Consider the following 24,419-nt stretch of genomic DNA (forward strand, 5'->3'; position numbering starts at 1 on the left):
ACCTGCAGACCTGCTTCACCACTTGTAAAGGGACTCCCCTGCAGGTGGGGAGCCGGGGGCTTGAACCGGGATCCTTAAACTGGTCCGTGCGTCTCGCGCCACGTATGCTTAACCCACTGCACTACCGCCCAACTCCCCGAAATACAGTTTTAAAAGCTTTTAGAGCATCTACCTATGTGATTTCTTTAGAACTTAGATAAAACATGTATTCTTCTGTTGTTCCTTAACTGTATAAAACATTCCTTTGAAACAATACAAAACTATGAACAATATTAATTATTTTGTAAAGAGCTAGAAAAAGAGATAACCCACTCCTGGGAAAGTTGTGGTATAGATATATTTACAACAGAATACTACTCAGCTACTAAGAATGATTAATTCACCTTCTTTACTTCATCTTGGATGGAGCTTGAAGGAATCATGTTAAATGAGATAAATCAGAAAGAGGATAAATATGGATGATCTCACTCATGGACAGAAGTTCAGAAATAAGAACAGAAAGGGAAACACAAAGCAGAACTTGCACCGTGCTTGGTGTATTGAACCAAAGGAAAGGACTCTGGGGGAGTGGGAGTGTGTTTTCAGGTCCTAGTGCAAGATGGTGGAAGAGGACGTAGGCTGGGGGTGAGAGTGTTTTGCAGAAAACTGAGAAATTTTATACATGTACCAAAAACTTGATTTACTATAAACCATTAATCCTCCCAATAATAATCATATAATCTTAAAATAAATAAATAAAAATAATTAAAAGAGATAAGCCACTCTGTTAGATGTGGTACTACTGGGCATCAACAGGAGACTCAGGTATATAAGTCCATGTTCTACCAGTTGAGCTATTTCCCCAGATGCTTCATTTTTGTAATTTCCTACTATTCTAGCAATCTAAGTTTTGTCAAACCAAAACAGGTCTTGTATCTGTGATTATAAAATTTACCATTTTAAGTTTACAGACACACAGTCATGCTAATTCTTTTTTAAAAACATACACATATGCCACACCTCACTGTTGCCACTATCAATTCCATAGTGTTTTCCTAAATATCATTTGGAAGTAAAACATTTTCTTGTAAGGAATGTTTTCTTGTAAGGATTTAACTTACAGTAGTATGACAGATTTTCCAACCTAAGGTTTCCATGATAACACCAGACAATTTCCTATCATAACACTATAAATCCAACTAACTGTTTTAATAGTGATACTTATAATTGGTTTTAATCCACACACTTTGAAAAAAAATGAACGCTGAAGTCTAGCAATGTGCAATGTTAATCCCTAATATTTCTTGACAGTAAAATGTTAATGCTTTCCTATATCAGAGTCACTTTATGGTGGAATGAGAGGTAGGGTAAGGCAAGGAGAGTCTGAGTAGCAGGAAAAGAAGATATATTACAGAACCATACATCTTCAGAAGGATATCCCTCCATAAAGACTTTGTGTTTTCCCTTTCAAGAAGAATTTTCTAAGTTCTTTGCAAGACATTTATGTATAAAGGTATCAGCCTGAGGGGGTCAGGCGGTGATGCACCTGGTTGAGCTCACACATTACAGTGCACAAGTACACTGGTTCAAGCCTCTGGTCCCACCTGCAGGGGGAATGCTTCACGAGTGGTAAAGTACAGCTCCAGGTGTCTCTCTCCCTCTTTATCTCTCTCTTCCAAGTCCTCTCTGTCTCTATCCAATAATAAATTAAATTAAAAGACTAAAAAAAGCCTAAAGATATTAGCCTGCTACCCCTTTTGAATGAATGAATTATATGGGTATAAACTGAAACTGGTAGCATTTCACCTGTTTAATATCTACACCAACTAATTGATGAAATTTGGTCTTGACATTGTACTTTAAAATATATTCTTTCTAAGAATTTCAAATTATGAAATATTAATTAACTAGTCATAGGTAGCCTAAAGTAACATTTATTTGTTTTGTTGACTACTGTGCATAACATGACTTTTTTCTCTTTTCAGTAGCTCCATCTCATAATCCTTAAAATAAGTCTGCTGTGTTGGGGTATATATAGTACACAATCAGCTAACAAGTTTTAGTCAAATAACCCTTCAAACTTTAGAGGACTATAGTTCAAACTCATATACATAATGTAAGAGTTCTATAGTCATCATAAATGTAAAGGACACTGACTTATTGGGTCTTGATTCACCAACCAAACCTTAGTGGCCATTCAACAAATGTCAAATGAGTGAATAAATATATATATTTTTCTTTTTTAACCAGATCACTGCTCTGTTCTGGCTGATGGTGGTGTGTGTGTGTGGGGGGGGTTGAACCTGTGACTTTGGGGCCTCAAGCATGAGAGTCCCTTTGTGTAACCATTATGCCCAAGTGAGTAAATACTCTAGGAAAGGGTATTACTGGGAAGGCCTATCTTAGAGAAGGGAGCATTTAAGAAAGGGTAGGTTTAGTAAATTTTACTTAGAAATAGTAGGAAAGTCAGAATACTTTAAAAGAGCAAACATAAAAAGGACTCAGATTAAACAAACAAACAAAAGCTACACTAGAGATTATGACAGACATACTATATAGCTTTTCAAATCCTGGTAGCTTGGTGGGGGGAGTCATATTTATTAGTACCTAGTTGTAAAAAGCCTTTAGATGGAAAACGATATAGATATATGTCTATAGGGACTGCAAAAGGGGGAGGAGAGAGAGGGAGAGAAGTGTTTCATAGTGTAGGTAGGAAGGTAAGAAACCCTAGAAACAGCAATGAGCAATGCCAACTTTAGATAAACAAAGACAGCAAAATGGGGTAAAGATTGTGAACTTCCATCTCTATTAAAATAGGAAGTAAAACAGAGAGTAGTTGTTCCCAATATATCTGTCAAATGATTCCCCCCTTTTTTCCCATCCATCCATCCATCCATCCATCCATCCATCTTTGTTTCCTTCTCAACTTCCCTCTCCCCTTCCACCTTCCTTCCTTTTTTTCATACTTCCATTATCTAACCCCTCATTATTTCTCATATTATCTAACACCTATCTAATTCCTTCCTTCTTCCTTCCCAGGGCAAAAGCTAAAAGATCAAGCTATTTCTTGACATGGATCTAGATAAATTCTCAGTCTACCCTCTTAAAAGTCTATCAGGGCATATTTTAATTCTAGTCAGTGAAAATAAAATTAACTTCTCACTTTTAACTAAGAGAAAAAAATCCACAGAAAGAATCCATGGATATTGTCTGCTAAAGAAGACTTTGATGTTTCTTCCCAGTATCTAGTTTCACACTTTGTAGCACAGCAATTATCACAACTTTACACCCTAAGGATGTCAGAAATACTGTTACTTTTCTCTATAAACTCAGGTCAGAAAGGTGGACAACAGAACAACTGGTAGAACACAGTACCTGCCAGCCTGAGGTTCCTAGTTCTACCCCGGCTCTGTACATGCTGGAGTGGTGCTCTGAGCCCATCTCTCTCTCTTTCACTCATATTAGACTCTTTTTCTCACACAAAATAAATATCTCAGCCTGGTCAGCCCTTTGTCCCTAATCCATTATTTGAAAATGAGTTACCAGTTCATTTCCCTGCTTCCATCTCCCCCAAATTAGCTACCACAAACACTTTTGCTTCCCCACTCCCTTTTGTTTGACACCCCAAAATGAAAGAACCCTGACTGAATTCAGTATCAGTCTCTTACCCTGCCTGGAAAGCTAAGGAGTAGGAGTTGTTCTTGGAAACAAATGCAGAGCGATGTGTCTGTGCCATCTTGCCTCGGGAAGGTTCTTCGTTCTCTGAGTCTGAGAGACGTGCAGGACACTGGCAGGAGACAAGGGAGACAACAACACTGTCCATTTGGGATGCCCACAGAATCTCCTCCCCTCACTACTGTTTCTATTCTTTCTTTCTACTATATGTCACTTCTTTCTGAGATCAAATCTGTATTTCTAACTACCTTCTGGAGACCTCAGTCTAAATATCCAAACTGTAGCTCAAACTCAACAGATCCAAAATGAAATTTACCACTTTTCTTCTACCTACTTCTAGTAATTCCACTGCCAACCAACTAACATTAGTAACTTTAGTGTAATCTGTGACTCTTTATTTCAAAGTACTACTAACACTATATAGAGATATTGAGTATTCCAACATCTATAAACATTTTTCATATACTTTTATTATCACAATGTCAGTATATTTCATATAGTCCTTATATGCTGGTATTATTATCTCTTTTTTACAGATGGAAAATTGAATCTCAAACTAAGTAATTAGTGAGTAAATCCAGAATATTAGTATTTTAATATGGAACACCCAAACTGGCCCCATGCTATTCCTAAAATGTCTCCTAGATCTGACTTGTCCATTCATACTCATTCTCAGTGTCTTTCCTTAGATTCTCATCATCCTGGCTGGACTATTACAATCTGCTAATTGCTGTCACTCTTTTCAGCCTTTCTTCCCTGACCATACCACCAACCACACAGGCAGATTCCTATTTTTTTCTATTTAACTGTTGACATCAGGATAAAGTGTAAACACCTTAGCATGACATAATGACTTTTACAAACTAGACTCTGCTTTCTTTTATATCATTGCTTCCACTAGTTCCCACAGAGGAAACTTCTTGAGTTTTTCTTAACTAGTTATTATTTATTTATTTAATTATTGGATAGAGACAGGGAAATCGACAGGAAAGACAGAGAGGGACAGAGACAGAAAAACACCTGTAGTACCACTTCACTGCTCATGAAGCTTTCCCTCTGTAGGTGAAGACCAGAGCTTGAACCAGGTCCTTGCACACCGTAATGTGTGTGCTTAACCCAAGTGCACCACCACCCAGCTCCCAACTTCTTGAGTTTTACTGTAGCCAAATTACATTCTACTTTCTACAGTTATTATCATGATTTTTAAAATATCTTATTCCTTGGACAAGCTACACACTTTGCCTAAAATTCCCATTCCATATTCTCTGCCTGTCTACACAGTGGCCTTTCATGGTCTTAAATGTCAATTTCTCTGTAAGGGCTTCTAAATACCCTGAAAGTCGGGCTTCTCATATAGTTGATACACACTCATTTACCTTCATTTTATTTTGGAGTTTGTTTATGAGTCTTTCAATTTATAACTGAAATTTCCTCTGGATATAATTTTTGCATAAAATACACAATAAGGATCTAAAAATTTTCACTTCCCTCTTTATTACACTTAGTCTGATTACCACTGTTATACTGAACTGTTTCCAAACAGAACACATAGTAAATATATGTAAGGGAGAATAAAATATGTCCTATAAGTCCCACAATTCAGTGAGAGTTCTTTTTATTGCCATCAGGGTCCAGAGTTGGTAAGGATGTGATAGAATTAGTTTAATATTTTCATCTACTACTAGTGGAAGTATAACTATACTCATATTTTCTGAAGTCCAGCTAAGCAATCAATACCAAAAATCTTAGAGGGAAATTGGGGGGAGAGAAAGACAGACAGAGAGACACCTGCAGCCCTACTTCATCACTTGTGAAGCTTTCCCCCTGCAGGTGGGGACCAGGGGCTTGAACCTGAGTCCTTGTGTACTGTAATGTGTGCTTAATCAAGTGTGCCATTGCCTGGCTTCTCCAAAATTCTTTTATACCATACTCCTTTTCAGATGGCCATTTCACTTCTTGTAATGTATTGTAATGAACATGTAAGACAAGTGAATTTCATGACAGTAGTGATTTAAGGAAAATATCAACAGGAGTTTAATTACATAAATTTATAGTTAAAAGTACTGAAATCACTAAGTAATGATGTGTTTTTTATTTAAATGGAAAGGAATTCATGGTTACAATTTGTTTTATTTTTTAAATATTTCACTTATTTAGTTATTGGATAGAGAGAGAGAAATCGAGGGGGAAGGGGAACTAGAAGAAGAAGAAAAAGAGCGACACCTGAAGCACTGCTTTAGCGCTCATAGGCTTCTCTCTGCGGTGCGGACTGTGAGCTCGAACCTGGCTCTAAGAAGTGTGCCACCTCTTAATCCCAACAGTTTATTTTGTAGAGGCTATTCAACAGTATATAAACATTGATTATAGTTTCTGAAAAGAAAACAATATATAGTATGTGTATACTTAGCTAAAAAGGACATTTACCAAAATGTTTACTAGGGTTATCTCTATGCATGCGATTTTTCACTTTCCTCTTTATTACATTTAATATGACTATCACGATTATACTAAACTGTTTCAAAACAGAACACACAGTAACCATATGTAAGGGAGAATAAAATAAGTCCTATAAAAATGAAAAAGGTGGGGGTGGCAAAGGTTTGCAGAGGAGAGTGTGGATACAAGTGAGGAATCACTTTAGTTTCTATGAAGGTGACAGCTTTTGAAATGGAATAGCCTTTCAATATGTAATGGAACTCCAATGAGATGAAAATCCAAGAGTATATGTTAACTCTCTTTTCAATCACCAGGTTCCAGATGCCACCAGGATGCTGGCCAGGCTTCCCTGGATTGAAGACCCCACCAATGTGTCCTGGAGCTCCGCTTCCCCAGAGCCCCACCCTACTAGGGAAAGAGAGAGGCAGACTGGGGGTATGGACCGACCAGTCAACGCCCATGTTGAGTGGGGAAGCAATTACAGAAGCCAGACCTTCTACCTTCTGCAACCCTCAACGACCCTGGGTCCATGCTCCCAGAGGGCTAGAGAATGGGAAAGCTATCATGGGAGGGGGTGGGTTATGGAGATTGGGTGTTGGGAATTGTGTGGAGTTGTACCCCTCCTATCTTATGTTTTTGTTCATTAATCCTTTCTTAAATAAAAAATTAAAAAAAAAAAAAAGAAAATCCAAGAGTAAAGACTCTAAAGAGAGAAAGCATAGGGAAATGTGTGTGTGTGTGTGTGTATGTGTGTGTGTGTGTGTTTGTGTGTCTCCAATTATGTATGTATATGGGAGAAAGTTAACACCTAAGTTCACTAGAAAGATAATCTAAACTAAAACTAAGGACCTGAATGGCGCTGCTTTGCCATGTGCACAATTCAGGTTCAAGTCTAGTCCCTACTGAATTGAGGGAAGCTTCAATGCTGTGGTCTATTTCACTCTTTCTCTGCCTCTCTGTCTCTATGTGAAAATCTTGGAACAGTAAAGCCCAGGTGATAAAAAAAAAATTACATAAACAAAACCCCTGAATGTTGGGGTGAAGAGTTCTCACTTACTTCCACAGGAAGTAAGGAATCAATCACACAAGTACTGGGACAGAAGAATGAAATGATTAGTCCATCTCTAACCTTCTTCACGTTCCCTACATAAAATAAAATTCTTCAGCTGGCTTTCCACGAAGACCACTTGAGCTCTCTTGGATCCCAATTTGAATGAAGACTTGACTAAGCTAAATGAAATGTTTTGTACAATACCAGAAACTCATAAGACATATTCAAAGAAAATTAGAGCCATTTAAAATCTTCAAAAAATACAAAAGCAAACAATAATAGGCAAATCACAAAAATATAAAACTTGAAGTGTCTTATTTTATCTGATTTTTTCAATGTGTGTTTTTTTTCTGTTTTATTAGATAGAACAGAGAGAACTTGAGAGAACATGGGGAGAGAGAAAGATAAATACCTGCAGACCTGCTTCACAGCTTGTGAAACATTCTCCCTGCAGGTAGGATCTGGGGACTCAAACCTGCGTCTTTGTACATTGTACTATGTGCGTTTAATCAGATATGCCACCATCCAGCCCCCTTGATATATTTTTACATAAAATTTTGTAAAGCCAGTCATTGTCAATTAAAATGAGTCTGAGACATGATGGGCCTAGACCTCAAATAGATCCCTCTCTCCATTGTCACTGGTCATCTCTATCAAGAGCAACACAATAGATCCCTTTGTGGGCCCCCATAGGACCTTGCCCCCAACGTGGATCTACAATGAAGGGAAGCTGGACAACATACTCTATATTCCACCTGAGGAAGATGGGTCCTGAAATTGGGGCAGCTTGGAACATTCCTACTCATGACCACAGAATGTGAGCTCAGATCTATAGAGATGCAGAGGTCACATATGCTCCTAAGCTGAATATGGGCCCCAGATCAGATCAAATTATAGGCTCTTTGGAATATAACTAAAATAGGACTACACTCTATAAAATGGAGACCTCCTCCCCAACTCTTCATCTGAACTATTCCAGCCTTTAGGTTCATGATTAGCCAATAATTTGTTTGGCTCTATATGCTAATTCTTTTTTCAGCCACCAGGTTCCAGATGCTACCATGATGCCAACCGGACTTCCCAGGGCAATCGACTCCACCAGTGTGTCCTAGAGTCCTGCTTCCCCAGATCCCCATCCCACTAGAGAAAGAGAGAGACAGGCTGGGAGTATGGATCAACCTGCAAATGCCCATGTTCAGTGGGGAAGCAATTACAGAAGCCAGGCCTTCCACCTTCTGCATCCCATAATGACCCTGGGTCCATACTCCCAGAGGGATAAAGAATAGGAAAGCTATTAAGGGAGGGGATGGGATACGGAGTTCTGGTGGTGGGATTTGTATGGAGTTGTACCCCTTATCCTATGATTTTTTGTCAGTGTTTCCTTTTTATAAATAAAAAATTTAAAAAATGAGTCTGAGAATTTGTACTTCCTGATGGCTTTTAAGATTAAAATTTGGGTGATTGACTTTTAGTTTTCAAAGGTGGTAGTAGCAAAAGAAATAAATAAGAGCCATTTCCCAATCTTGACATAAATTAATACTAGAGGTAATTTCCTAGAGAAAACCCAGGCCTAGCAAGTCCAAAAATAGGAGGTTCTTTCCATCATAGGACTATAGTGAAGGGTAAGCTTTGTCTATATTGGATTGTCCTAACATGAAAGTTTCTGTTTTGTCTGAGGTCCCTAATGGAAATCTATCAAAATGAAAGTTTCTGTTTTGTCTGAGGTCCCTAATAGAAATCTGTCAAAATGAAGCAGGGTTACAGACTTTAAAGCTCATATTTTATTCTCTCCTTCCTAGCTAAATAGCAGCCTTTTCGCTTTTGCAATTCTCACTGAACAGAGCATCACGAGTAAAAAAGCATTTCATGTATATTACACTGAATGTGTTAGAAAATTAACACCTTGGGAGTCGGGCTGTAGCGCAGCGGGTTAAGCGCAGGTGGCGCAAAGCTCAAGGACCGGCATAAGGATCCCGGTTCAAGCCCTGGCTCCCCACCTGCAGGGGAGTCACTTCACAAGTGGTGAAGCAGGTCTGCAGGTGTCTGTCTTTCTCTCCCCCTCTCTGTCTTCCCCTCCTCTCTCCATTTCTCTCTGTCCTATCCAACAACAACAACAATAATAACAACAACAACAACAACAAAACAGCAAAGGCAACAAAAGGGAATAAATAAAAAAAAAGAAAATTAACACCTTGTAAGAAGGAAGCACCTAAAACTTTAACAATAGATAATAATAATTATTATTATTTACTGGAATTTAAAAGCCCACATACATGTAAGTTTAATACTATTGATCAAAGAAAGCTTAAATAGCATATTGGTTTTTGAAGTTCAGGAAAAATGTTTTTAAAAAGAGTAAGCTAATGGGGCCAGGCAGTGGTGCAACAGCTTAAGTGCGCAGAATAAGAAGTGCAAGTACTCAGCAAGGATTCTGGTTCAAGCTCTGGCTCCACCTACAGAGGTGGAGGTCACTTCACAGAGATGAAGCAGGTCTGCAGGTGTCTATCTTTATCTTCCCCTCCTCTCTCAATTTCTCTCTGTCCTATCCAATTAAAAAAAAAAAAACCGGCCTCTAGGAGCAGTGGATTCATAGTGCAGGCACTGAGCCCCAGCGATAACCCTGGAGACAAAAAAAAAAGTAAGCCAAAAAATAGAAAAGTGAAATAGTATAGTCAATATGGTATAATCTGATACAATGTTAGGAGCTATTTAAAAGGTAGAATTCTTTCCGTTCATAGATTTTTTTTTCTATTCTTCTTTGCTGCTTGTCTTTGCATATGGTAAATTTTTCCTGATTTGGGCTTGTTAGAAAGTTAATCTAAAGGGAGTCAGGCGGTAGCACAACGGGTTAAGCGCAGGTGGCGCAAAGTGCAAGGACTGGCTCAAGGATCCTGGTTCAAGCCCCCAGCTCCCCACCTGCAGGGGAGTCACTTCACAAGTGGTGAAGCAGGTTTGCAGGTTTCTATCTTTGTGTCCCCCCTCTGTCTTCCCCTCCTCTCTCCATTTCTCTCTGTCCTATCCAACAACAATGATAACAACAAAACAACAAGGGCAACAAAAGGGAATAAATAAAAGTTAATATGAAATACTAAAAGGTCTGAATCACAAATTATTTTGGAAGATATGACTCTAAAGATATGTTAAGCACATACAAGATACAGATGTCCAGTTCAGTATAAACTTCCTAAAGAAAATCACTCAACTGTAACTATCCATTTGAACATTTGGTAGACTCCCCTAATGCCTTCTCATGTAAGTTAGATAAACCACTTACAATCTTTGTAGTAATTTCTTAATAAATATATTTTTTAAAAAGGCAAAATTTGGCCCAATTAGAAGTTTAAACCTGGGGGCCAGGTGGTAGTGCAGCGGATTAAGCGCACATGGTGCAAAGTGCAAGGACTGGTGTAAGGATCCCGGTTGGAGCCCCAGGCTCCCCACCTGCAGGAGGGTCCCTTCACAAGCAGTGAAGCCAGTCTGCAGGTATCTATCTTTCTCTCTCCCCTTCTCTAACTTCCCCTCCTCTCTCCATTTCTCTCTGTCCTATCCGAAAACAACAATGACAGCAACAACGATAAACGACAAGGGCAACAAAAGGGAAAAAATAGCCTCCAGGAGCAGTGGATTCATAGTACAGGCACCAAACCCCAGTGATAACCCTGGAGACAAAAAAAAAAAAAAAAACAGATAAAAATTAAAATAAAAAACAAGTTTAAACCTAATGCTTCCAAATAAAGTTTAAAATCCTGAAAAAAAACCTAATGCTTAATAAAAGTGAATCCCACTAAATATGTAACCCAATACTGAGAACTTATCTCATATTTAGCATATCCTTTATAGGATGCTATAAAGAATGTGCCACAGGGGCCGGGTGGTGGCGCACCTAGTTGAACTCACAGGTTACTTTGCACAAGGACCCGGTAGTACTTCAGATGTCTCTCTGTCTCTGTCTCTGTCTCTCTCTCTCTCCATTCCCTATTTATTTCTGGCTGTCTCTATCCAATAAATAAATATAGTAAAAAAAAATTAAAGAAACAGAATGTGCCACCAGAGGAAGTCCCAGTGTAGTGGTGTCTCTCCCTTTCTTGATTCCCTCTATCTGAATGAGAAAATGATGCACAGTAGTGAAATCATCCATGCCTGAGATCACAGTGACACACACACACACAAATAAAGGGAAGTAAATTTTAAGAAAATATGATAATATAGCAGATAAAATTTAAATGTCAAATAACAACATATAAATCAAAAATGACAATTATAAAACTTACTATAAGCAATATATTGTATATTAGGTTTTCCTCTCATTCTTTCCACACAAATCTCCCTACTTTTAAGATTCAGTCCTTACTGTTATTGATCTCAGAATGTACCAGCATAGGTTTTTCAAATCCATTTCACTTGCACTAATTGCTGGTTCTAAGGCAGATGTTAATAACAATGATTTACTTACTCGCTCTAGATTTTTCGGTACAAATGGTACAAATGGCTCATGTCGTTTTCTCTGTTCGTCCATTTTCCTCTTTGCTGTTTCTGTGTCCTCTGATAACAGCTTGTGATCTTCAGAGGTTTTCTCCTCTTGTAACTTGTCTCCTCTTAGCTAAAAATACAAATCACATCAAGACAGTAGTAGCTTTTTAGGCAACCAGAGACATAAAAACATCTCTTAGTCAGTAGTCTCTTAGATCAAATGGCATTTTTGAGCCTACTTTTTATTTTTTTATTGGATATGTAACTCTCTTGATTTTTAAGTAAATCTGCTTTTACTTAGCTCTTGCCAAAGGTCTCAAGGCTTAAGATTTAACTGTTCTTCACTCATGGGCAAAATGAAACTCTTAATGCTAAGATAAGATATATAGTAAAAGGGTTCACTTAACCCAAAAGGTTGAACCTACAAACTTCCTTTATTCCATAAATTGGATAACTATATTAGAGTAGGAGAAGCAGCAGAGATGAAGTCCACAGAGGGCCAGAGATGCTGGGATAGGCAAGACAAATATCCAGACCAAGTGGCAGCAATAATATAAAAGACTGATTTCACTTCTAATGTCATACAATTTATGCTGTTACCCTATGGTCCAGAGCACAGGTTAAGATATGTTGCCTACAGAAGATTGAAATGAGAAGTATATACATCTCATTTGCATAGAATTATGAAAATAAGATAGAATTCAGAATAAAAACCTACATTCCTGGTTACATCTCCTTTTTGCCAGCTACATAATCTTGGGCAAATGAAACATCATATGCTCAGTCACAAAAAGAGTACAATAACTCCTAGTTTTGCAGATATTTTTGTTACAAAGTAAATGAGAGCTAGTAATAAAAAATATATAGTATACATATTGCTGTGTACTTACGTAACACCAAGAGTTCCCTCTCTTTATCTCTTCTTATTCTTTTTTCACTGCCCAGAGTTTTAATAAAATTTAGGTGACATATATTTATCAAATCAATTATAGACTACTGTGGTCTGGGAGGTGGCACAGTGGATAAAGCACTGAACTCTCAAACATGAGGTTCCAAGCTCCATTCCTGGCAGCACAAGTACCAGAGTAATGTATGGTTCTTTCTCTCTCTCCTCCTATCTTTCTCAATATAAATAAAATACTTTAAAAAAACAATTATAGACTACTAATATTTTTTAACATACTTGAGAAAAAATTAACATTTTTCACTGGTTGTTGCCTCAGGGTTTAAGAAAAAGAGCAATAACAAAAATAAAGCTCTAGTTTTATCATTTTTTGTAGATCTCATTCCTGTAAACTTGAGCTAGTTTTAACACACTAAGTCTAATTCAAGAGGTTAGACATAAATAAAGAACACCAACACAAAGCTATGCCAGGAGGAAATTTAAATAAAATAACATAATCCAAATCTCCCCAATTCAAACAAGAACATGAGGGAAGAAAAGCAAATCCAAAGCCAGGAAGAAAGCAAACCTGTCAGAAAAGGAGCCAAATACCTGATGATTTCACTACTTATGGAACACAAAGAAACAAAATAAGGGAGCAAAACTAGCCCTTGGATTTATATCACAGAACTCACAAAGAAACAAAATAAGGGAACAAAACTAGCCCTTGGATTTACATCACAGAACTCAGGTCTCTAGAGCACTGCTCAAGTCTGGTTTATGGTGGTGCAGGGGATTGAACCTGGGACTTCGGAGGCTCAGACATGAGCATCTCTTTGCATAACCATTACTATTTACCCCTGCCCCCATACATATATTTAAATCTCCACATGTTGCTCAACAAATTGTTTGGCTTCGTATGTTAACTCTCTTTTCAGTCACCAGGTTCCAGATGCCACCAGGATGCTGGCCAGGCTTCCCTGGATTGAAGACCCCACCAATGTGTCCTGGAGCTCCGCTTCCCCAGAGACCCACCCTACTAGGGAAAGAGAGAGGCAGACTGGTGTTGGTATGCATGAGACCCCTTCTGTTTCATTTGGTTTAAATCCCCCCTGCTTAACACTATTCTATTTACATAATCACTGTTAACAAGTTCCACCCTCCCTCCAGGGCATTGTGGTTCAGTGATAGGATTCTCTCCTGCTCTGCCCCTTCTTTGTCACACTCTGATTTTCACCAGTCACTTTTCTCTCCACCCTCTCTATGTCACATCCTGTTTCCACCCTACTTGGGAAGTATATATAAAGACAGCATTGTGAGTTTTAGAGTACTTTACCTTGAGTTTAGCTTAGCTCGTCTTAGATTGTGCTGCGTCCTGCATGAATAAAGAGATACTGCCTACAGCTCAACTATGAGTCCCTGGTCGTCTGTTACCTGCCCGTGAAGCCAGCCCGGCGAAAACAACCTAACCCGTCGAAAACGACATATGGCGCCACAACGTGGGACTAGACCTGCGCAACTCCCAGATAAGTGAAGACTTTGCCTACCTATGCACTATGGTCTTCTCTTTTACTTACGAAGAGGTTTGCCAAAGCCTCTACTGTTTCATTATGAGACAGTTTCTCTGTCTCTGGAACATTTTACTCTGGGCCACACTTCGGTTCCCTCACCGGGAACTTTGGTTTCTTATGACCAAGATCATAGAGCTTGGGAGATGCACAGAGATTTCTCCTTGGACTTTCTGGATTCCCTCTCCCATGTTTTCTGAGGAAAAGGACTACATTTTGCTCCGGGCCACAATTTGGTTCTTTATGACCGTAATCATAGACCTTGGGATATGCATGGGGATTTCCACTGGGACTTTCTGGACTTCTTCTCGAATGTTCCCCATGGAGAAGGACTACTCTAATTTGAAGAGCATTCTCCAGTACCCTGGCAGTTCCCAAGTATGGAGACACGTGGTTAGTTCTACTCTCCTGATTGGATTCTTTCTTCGATGGGAAGACACTTTTAAAAATGGGTGCCTGAAGCAATCCAGCAAGAACAGTCAGAAACACCCTAAATGGAATTTCGAGGAGCTTTTTGGACTAGGTCGCCCTCCGGGGATTCTTAATCCTACATGGTGAGATCTTGATAATCTGGTTCAAGTTGTGTTTCATAAGAGAATGATTTGAATGACTGAATTTTTGTTTGACATTGACTTAAAAAAAATGCTAGATGCAGCCATGATTTCTAGAGACATCCAGAAACAATCCAAAAAATTGTTTTTTCCCTCCTTTGATTTCTCTTTTACATCTTGACATGAATCTGAAACGTTTAATCCTGAAAACTGTATGAGTTATGGGTGGGGCAGATAGTGCAATGATTATGTTAATTATTCTCATGCCTGAGGCTTTTAACCGTGGTTCTTCTGTTTACCTTTCCACATTTTATTGAGTTTAAACTGTTTAAACAACCTTAAAATCATATTAGAAAGGACTTCCAATTATAATGGAGTTATCAATTATAGTAAACTTCTAATCTGCTACAAGTTTTGTTCAACAAGTAAGTGAATTTCAGCTGTCAAAGTCTTCACATGAAAAAGCATCTACTCAAATGGAATTCCTGGAAATCCATTTGGATCCGGTTCTCTGACATCGCCCCCGGAAACCAATGATGAGACCTGGCACGACCTGAAGAAACAGATTCACAGAGTCCAAAGATCACTCTCTACAGAAAAGCAGAATTCAGGTGGCCGCCATTCCCCATCGAGACAGACATACAGCGTTTCATCCCTTGGCATTTTCTTCTGTGGTCAGCTACTTTAGACTGACACCTCCATCAGACTTACTGGTACACACTGCTGTGTTTCTTAAAGACTAACTTCAGCCAGTTGCCTTGAAACTTTATAGATCATGTCCCCTCACCTGCAGGCTCTGTCCCAGAGGCAGAAAGCTCCCCCTCCTTATTAGGTTATGCCCACAGAGGCATGAAGCGCCCCAAGAGGCAAGAGATGCCCACAAAAGCAGGAAACGCCCTTTGAGGCAAGAGATGCCCCCAGAGGCATGAAGCACTCCCAGAGGCAAGAAATGCCCTTTCGCCTGCTAGGCCTTGCCCTTTGAGGCAAGAAAAGCTCCACTTGGCATCACACTGGTTATTGCTGCTCGTCTATTTTGTTTTCCATGTTATATGCCAGTTCTTTTGAAAACGCCTGTACGATATACGTTTCTGTTCACCCCATAATGGCCATTAGTTAAAAAGAAAGGGGGAATTGTTGGTATGCATGAGACCCCTTCTGTTTCATTTGGTTTAAATCCCCCCTGCTTAACACTATTCTATTTACATAATCACTGTTAACAAGTTCCACCCTCCCTCCAGGGCATTGTGGTTCAGTGATAGGATTCTCTCCTGCTCTGCCCCTTCTTTGTCACACTCTGATTTTCACCAGTCACTTTTCTCTCCACCCTCTCTATGTCACATCCTGTTTCCACCCTACTTGGGAAGTATATATAAAGACAGCATTGTGAGTTTTAGAGTACTTTACCTTGAGTTTAGCTTAGCTCGTCTTAGATTGTGCTGCGTCCTGCATGAATAAAGAGATACTGCCTACAGCTCAACTATGAGTCCCTGGTCGTCTGTTACCTGCCCGTGAAGCCAGCCCGGCGAAAACAACCTAACCCGTCGAAAACGACAGACTGGGAGTATGGACCGACCAGTCAACGCCCATGTTCAGCGGGGAAGCAATTACAGAAGCCAGACCTTCTACCTTCTGCAACCCACAATGACCCTGGGTCCATGCTCCCAGAGGGATGGAGAGTGGGAAAGCTATCAGGGGAGGGGGTGGGTTATGGAGATTGGGTGGTGGGAATTGTGTGGAGTTGTACCCCTCCTACCCTATGGTTTTGTTAATTAATCCTTTCTTAAAAAGAATAATAAAAAAATAAATCTCCACATGAATCATGTGATCCCTATACTAGTTTCTATAGAAGTTATTTTCTGTCCCTTCTAGTAGTGATTTATAAGAACTGAGAATTTAATCTCTGGGAGAGTTTTTATTTATTTTTTTATTTTATTTTATTGCCTCTATGGTTATTGCTGGGGATCGGTGCCTACACTACAAGTTCACTGTTCCTAGAGACCGTTTTTTCCCCTTTGTTGCCCTTGTTGTTTATCATTGCTGTTGTTATTACTGCTGTTGTTATTGCTATCATTGTTGTTAGATAGGACAGACAGAATCAAGAGAGGAAAAGACAGAAAGATAGACACCTGCAGACCTGCTTCAATGCTTGTGAAGCAACTCCCCTGCAGGTGGAGAGCCAGGGGCTCGAACCAGGATCCTTACTCCAGTCCTTGTGCTTTGTGCCGTGTGCGCTTATCCCGCTGCGCTACTGCCCGGCACCCTTATTTATTTTTTTAGAGAGAGAAAAAAAACTGGTAGCAAAAGTAAATAAATAAAAATAAAAACCTCTACTAAGTAAAAATTCCCAGGAATTTTTTATTAGTGATATAACAATGATTTACAAGATCATAAGATTACAAGGGGGCAGGAAACCAGGCAATAGCTCACCTGGTTAAAGTGCACACACTACAGTGCGCAAGGGCCTGGGTTCAAGGTCCTGGTCTCCACCTGCGAGGGGAAAGCTTCACGAGTGGTGAAGTAGAGCTGCAGGTGTCTCTCTGTTTCTCTCCCTCTCTATCTCCCCTCCCCTCTCAATTTCTGTCTCTATCAAATAATAAATAAAATAAAATAATGAGATTACAGGAGTTGAGTCCCACATCACATCCCCCAGTACAGGTCTGTGCTCCCCACTATGGCTCTCCTCACTTTCCCCAAAGGAGAACCACCAGAGTTTTAACTAAATCTTAGCAAAGTTTGGGTGTTTTTGTTTTCTTTTTAGTAAATTCATGTGTTTCAGTTTTATATTGCACATATGAGAGAAACCATTCAATAGTTACCTTTCAGAGAAATGTAGGTTATTTGGTGATCGATATAAACTACAGCAACAAGAGTCTTTGAATACATATACCAAATTAAAGAACTTCAAAGTATTACATATTAAGAAGGGTGAGTAAAACAAACTTATGTATATGTAAGAAAGACTTAAAAGTAGTAGAGAGAAAATGACATCATTTAAAAAGACATAGAGGGGAGTGTCAGGCAGTAGCACACGTGGGGTGAAGCACAAGGACCAGCATAAGGATCCTGGTTTGAGTCCCCGGCTCTCCACCTGCAGGCTTTACTAGCAATCAGTTAAGCAGGCCTGCAGGTGTCTATCTTTCTCTCGCCCTCTGTCTTCCCTTCCTCTCTCCATTTCTCTCTGTCCTATTCAACAATGACGACATCAATAACAACAATAACTACAACAACAATTAAAAAAGGGCAACAAAAGGGAAAATAAATATATAAAAATAAATTACTGTATGTGTGTGAATGTGTTACACACAAAAAGTACTATGTATATATAATACACACACACACACACACATATATATATATACATACACATACATCTAAGAGGGTCTTTTTTATTTATTTTGCCTCCAGGGTTACCACTGGCGCTCGGTGCCTGTACTACAAATCCACTGGCTTTTTTTTTTTTTAATTTTTTTGGATAGGACAGAGAGACATAGAGAGGGGAGGGGAAGACAGAGAGGGAGAGAGAAAGATAGACACCTGCAGACCTGCTTCACCATTTGTGGAGTGACCCCTCTGTAGGTAAGGAGCTGGGCAGGGGTCAATCCAGGATTCTTGTGTGGGTCCTTGGAACTTCGTATCATGTGTACTTAACCCAGTGTGCCACTGCCCAGCCTTCCCCCCCCCCCCCGCTGAGTCTTTTTTAAAACTGTTCTTGTCTCACCATTCTTTGCTTGAATAGCTATTTCATCTATCCATTTCTTCCTCCTCTTTCATACTTTACTTTAAAGCTGTCTTGTATTTCTATGGCTTGTGTTCCTTGGTCTGTTTTAATGTGCACAGCCTTGCTGAGGATTAAATGTTCCTTGCTACTTTCCCTGTGGCACTCCTTTTGGTAAACCTTGCAAAGCAGGTCTGGTAATGGCAAACTCCTTTAGTTGTTGTCTTTTAAAACCCTGAATATGCCACTCCTCTCTCTCCTGGCTTGCATGGTTCCTGCAGAAAAGTCTGATTTGAGTGTGACTTTTTAAAGTCATTTTCTTCTTTTCCCTCACAGTTTATAAACATTTACCTTTGTCCTGGACTCTTGATAATCACAATAATATGTCTTGGTATAGGCCTGTTTGGGTTTAGGAATTTGGGGGTTTTCTGCTTCCTGAACATTTACATTCTGACCATATCCCAGATTTGGAAAATTTTCCATTATTATATCTTTGAATGTGGTTTCTGCTCCCTTCCTTCTCCCTTCTCCGAGATACCTGTAATTCTGATATTTGCTTTGCTAGTGGAGTCTGCAATCTCTTGAAGAGTTGCTTCATTTTTCTTAAAGCCTTTTTTCTCCGACTTTGAAGTCAAAGAGTGCTGTCATTCTGTCTTCTGTTTCTGATGTCCTCTCCTCTCCATGGGTAAGTTTACTTCCTTGACTTGCTACTTGAGACTGGAGCGTATGCAAAGTGTCCTTCACACTTTGTAGTTCTGTTTTCAGGTTTTTCATTTTCCTATGAAGTGACTCATTGAAGTCATGGATTTTTTTTAACGAATCTCTCCAGATTAACTTGAGAGCTTTGTATTTCCTCAAATTTCCTGACAGTGTATTCCCTAAATTCTGTCTCTGTTGAGAGCTCTTCTGGATCTGCATCATCGTGTTCCTCGCTCTCGCCCTGGTGTTACAGAGCCAGCATTTTCCTAGTTTTACCCATGAGTTTTTGTTTCTGATGTTGGCCAGCAGATGGTGCTGGGTTCTGTTTTGTATATGAACTATGACAGGGAATGGAGGAGTTCTCAAGAATTCACCTAGTGTTATGGCAATCTGACATCCCTTAAACAGAGCCCAGGGGGAGGGGGAAGGAAGATCCCAGACCTCCTTCTCTTCCCAGATTGATTCCTAAAAGTGGGAGTTCTGCTTTGAGTTCAAAGTCACTTTCCTTCCTGCAGGAAGTCTGACACCATTCACCAGGGTCTCTATGGCAGTTGGAATACCTTAAAGTTTGGTAGGCTTCCCAGCTGCCCTACAGGTAGAGAGTTCAGTTCTCTGGTGCCCTCTGGATGGCTTCTTTGGGTTCACGTAAGGGCTTATGGCTTCTGCAGCTCTAAACAGCAGTTACAAACTCCTTTTTTAAGCCACTCAGTAACTGAGTGACCAGAGGGCCCTTTTAGTCCAACAGATGCAAATGCAAATATGGCGCCTGCTGGCAAAGCAGCACCACCTTTCTGCTTATAGCTTTAACCTCCAGTTCTTGCTGTCCACATGCAATCATCAACCTTCAGATAGTGATATTCCTTTCTTTATCAGAAATCCTAGCTGTTCTCTGTGAAACTCATTATTCTGCTATAATATATGCTTTCTGGAGGAGAGCCAACTTTCTGTGACTAGGTTGCCATAGCTCCACCCTGGAAGTTCTCCCAAACTAAGCGTTTTTAAAAGTCATTATTTCAGTTGACTTTAAGAATGAGTGTCATATACTATTACCTTTCTTAGGCTTTCATATTCCTCACAGAGTTCCCCAGGCTTGCTTAATTTGATTGGTGCTCTGAATATAAACTCTGGAATAAAAGGAAAAGAAAATATTTTTAAATAAGACTTTCCATGAAACAACCAAGACTTTGTCCTACAGATGCTTTCAGATTACAAACTATACAATTGTGGTCATTATATTTTGAATATTTTTGAATATCCATTCCCTTGTTCAACAGTATTTACCAATGGTCAAAATCAGGCATACTTTTTTATTTTTTAAATTTTTTATTTATAAAAAGGAAACATTGACTAAACCATAGGATAAGAGGGGTACAACTCCACACAATTCCCACCAACAGAACTCTGTATCCAATTCTCTCTCCTGTTAGCTTTCTTATTCTTTAACCTTCTGGGAGTATGGACCCAGGTTTGAGTCCCTGATCGCCACCTGCAAGGGGAAAGCTTCACAAGTGGTGAAGCAGGGCTACAGGTATCTCTCTGTCTCTCCCTATCACCCCATTCCCTCTCAATTTCTGGCTGTGTCTATCCAATAAATAAAGAATATATATATATACATATATATATACACACACACACACATATATATATATATATATATATATATATATATATATATATATATATATATATATATGAAAAGAGAGTTAACATACAAAGCCAAATTGCTGACCAATCATGGACCTAAAGGCTGGAATAGTGCAGATGAAGAGTTGGGGGAGGAGTCCTCCATTTTGTAGATAGCTAGTAGGCATATTTTAGTTATATTCCAAAGGGCCTGTGGCTATACTAGTTTGTTTTTTTTTTTCCCCTGAGCCTGAAATCTGATATGCAGGTAGATCCAAGTTATTGTCTGGGGAGATGATGTCATAGCTGGGAAAAGGACCAGAAAGCTGGATCAGGGGAGACAGTAGCTCCCTAATATGGGAAAGGGGTATAAATATTTTTTACTGTAAACCCCATCAATTTGATGTGATCTAGGGCCCATATTCAGCTAAGGAGCCCATGTGACCTCTGCACCTCTGTAGATCTGAGCTCACATTCTGTGGTCATGAGTAGGAACATTCCAAGCTGCCCCAGTATCGACCCATTTTCCTCAGGTTTCTAATCACTGAGGGAAGGCACTGAACAAACATCAGCCTGGGAGGTGGCACAGTAGATAAAACATTAGACTTGCAAGCATGAGTTCATTCTGGCACCATATGTGTCAAAGTGATGTTCTATTTCTCTGTCTCTCTTTATATATATGTGTGTGTGTGTGTGTGTGTGTATGTATATACGGCATATTACATAATATAAAACTATATAAAATAATAAGTATAGCATTATAAACATAAGTTTTAAAGGGCCCTGAACAAATATTGTTCTCACAGAAGTTACAGTCTTAAGGAAGAGGGAGACAATTAACAAACAAGTCTGTGGATATAATACAACTAGTGGTTGTAAGCACTATGGAAGAAAATATGTGTACATCAGAATTCTATGCACACCATATATATTTAGATATCTAAATATAGTATTACCTTTAAATATTCTAACAACTATACATCCCATCATAAATGCCTGTTGTATAAAAATTAACTTAAAAATTAATTCTTGCCCACTTTCAGTTGTTTCAATTATTTTATTTTACTGAAAGATTCATTTACTGAACTAGAGTATTGCTCTAGCGTTTAACCCAGGATCATATGGAAGCACATGTTACATCTAAGTTCTGTGCTCTCCCACTAAGCCAACTTCACTGCTACTTGACTATTGTAAAGAGACTGTTCAGAACCTGGATTTGGAAAGCAAACATTCCATCTTCACTTATTTAAAAATTTCCTAATGACAACTTTAATAATGTTCATTAAGTATATTTCCAATTGCAAGCAATATTTAAAAGTAGATGCTCTAAAGAGTAAAGAGAATAAGCAAAACAAAGCCCTTAAAGGCAAATATATACATATAGGAAAATATATATATATATATGAAAATATATATATATTTCAATCTGTTTGTGGAGAACCTATTCTATGTTAGGGTACGTCATATACATTCTTTATGTGAACCTTCACAGAAACTTTATAGGTAGTTATTGTAACATTTTATAATAGAAAAAATTAGGTTAATGACTTCCCCCAAGTCACAGAACCAGTACATGGCAAAACCAAGAGAAGAGCAACAATAAGAAGAGGGAAATTACGTAAGAGCCACAAAGGCAATCCAGCAGTAAGATAATCATGAACTTGTATGAAGCTACAACACAGCAAAACTAGTAAAATTTTAAGCAGAAATTTAAAAATCCAAAATTATACCAACAAAATTTGAAAATTTAAGAAAAACAGATCTAAAAAGCAGATTGTAAGACTAAAAAAAATACTGAACAATAACATAAACAAACTATCATTTATATTTATGTATATATCTAATGAACCAAATAGACATTCCTTAAAGCAAACAATGAGTAATTAAAATAGACTAGGTGGGCACTGGACTGTGGCGCAGCAGGTTAAGTGCACATGGCATGAAGCACAAGGACCAGTGTAAGGATCCTGGTTCGAGCCCCCGGCTCCCCACCTGCAGGAGAGTCGCTTCACAGGCGGTAAAGCAGGTCTTCAAGTGTCTATCTTTCTCTCCCCCTCTCTGTTTTCCCGTACTTTCTCCATTTCTCTTTGTCCTATCCAACAACAATAACAACAATGCTAGTAACAACAATAATGATAACAGCAATGATAAACAAGGGCAACAAAAGGGGGGGGGGAAATGGCCTCCAGGAGCAGTGGATTCATGGTGCAGGCACTGAGCCCCAGCAATAACCCTGGAGGCAAAATAAATAAATAAATAAATAAATAGACTAGGTCATGAAGAATTTTCAAAAACTTTCAGAGAGTTTGTATTATACATACTTGGCTTTTAGATCTTGTTTGCCATGCCCCAAGTCAAGTTTCCTAGCTATCTGCTGATTATTCTAGGTCATCCACATTCTTTCTCAATAAATTTCTTTTCTGCTTAAATTTGTCAGAGTAGATTTCTGCTGGAATTTCTAAAATTGAAATTTATAACATGTTTATAACATAAGGTTTTCCTCAGTCATCACTGCAAATGAAACAAAACCTCAAACTCTATAAATTGAAAAAAAAAAAAAAGAGAGAGAGAGATTCATTGTCCAATACAGGGGAAGGAGGTATAATCTCTCAAATCTTGCCCCCTTCCCCAACTATGTTCTTTTGCTCCTTTATAAATCATCTGGGGTTCAAAAGCTACGTGCCATTTAGCAGGGTTACACGGTCACATGGCGAGGTCGGGTGCATGCCCCAGTATGCCTACAGAGTGTGCTGTGGCTGCTACATGCTGCACAGCAGAGTTAAAAGTTCAGGTGCTTGTTTTCCTGATGTTCAGGCAGGGTGCCAAGGTAAGGTGCCAATTGTGTCTCCCCTAGTTCCTTCCTAACAATTTCAATCCTTTTATGCTCTTTCACTGAACAGAACTGTGACTAACATTCTCAACTTCCTTTTTTTGCAAAATCGAAATACCTATGACATGATAATCTATTATAAGGATCAACGTGGAAACATTTTATAGATCTAAGTGGAAACATTTTATAAATGTTCACAGAGTAGCATGCAACAGAGTCTAGTAACTATAAAATTGAATGTAGTGTTATTGTACAAAGAAATTATGGCTTAGTTACAAGATCAGCTTATAAGAAACAATAACAATGATTCAATTGCCTTGATATACATAGGTATATACAAAATAGGAAAGAATAATTCACTTTTATCACTAATAGTTTAGCTTCATCCATGATGTAAGAAGCAAAACACACAAAATATTTTTTTATTATTTGGCCAAAGGAGAGGAATGGGGCTAGGTGGTGGTACAACCAGTTGAGTGCACACATTACTAGGCTCACGGACCCAGATTGAGCCTCTCCCCCCAATGCGGGGGGCGGGGGGGACACACAGGAGCCTCTTTACTAGCTGTGAAGCAGGTCTGCAATGTCTTTTTTTTTCTCCCTCTCTACTTCCCTTTTTCAGCTCAACTTCTCTGTTCTACCAAATAAAAGAAGGGGGCTGGCACAATTCATAATAGCTAAAACCTAGAAGCAACCCAGGGGCCCAACAACAGATGAATGGCTGAGAAAGCTGTGGTATATATACACAATGGAATACTATGCAGCTATCAAGAACAATGAACCCACCTTCTCTGACCCATCTTGGACAGAGCTAGAAGGAATTATGTTAAGTGAGCTAAGTCAGAAAGATAAAGATGAGTATGGGATGATCCCACTCATCAACAGAAGTTGACTAAGAAGATCTGAAAGGGAAACTAAAAGCAGGACCTGATCAAATTA

At 39.0% G+C, this 24,419-nt stretch overlaps 1 protein-coding gene and 1 long non-coding RNA gene across 3 annotated transcripts in view; one reads left to right on the plus strand and one right to left on the minus strand.

The window, feature by feature from the left end:
- Positions 1–24,419, minus strand: part of RNF169 (ring finger protein 169) — a 75,261-nt gene that overhangs the window by 26,549 nt on the left and 24,293 nt on the right. Inside the window, exons 2-4 of the mRNA XM_060176833.1 lie at positions 20,078–20,151; positions 11,595–11,741; positions 3,648–3,766 (exon numbers count right to left, since the gene is read on the minus strand). Of these exons, the coding sequence (XP_060032816.1) occupies positions 3,648–3,766; positions 11,595–11,741; positions 20,078–20,151 (340 nt within the window). The remainder of the gene's footprint in view (positions 1–3,647; positions 3,767–11,594; positions 11,742–20,077; positions 20,152–24,419) is intronic.
- On the plus strand, positions 5,951–8,308 carry LOC132534071 (uncharacterized). 2 transcript variants are annotated; one of them, XR_009545771.1, is made up of 3 exons: positions 5,951–6,380; positions 6,791–7,595; positions 8,181–8,308. It is a non-coding gene; the product is annotated as an uncharacterized LOC132534071 (long non-coding RNA). The 2 variants fall into 2 exon arrangements; XR_009545772.1 differs by having other exon boundaries at positions 6,791–8,308.

This window comes from Erinaceus europaeus, chromosome 17, assembly GCF_950295315.1.
Source record: "Erinaceus europaeus chromosome 17, mEriEur2.1, whole genome shotgun sequence".
Classification (NCBI taxonomy): domain Eukaryota; kingdom Metazoa; phylum Chordata; class Mammalia; order Eulipotyphla; family Erinaceidae; genus Erinaceus; species Erinaceus europaeus.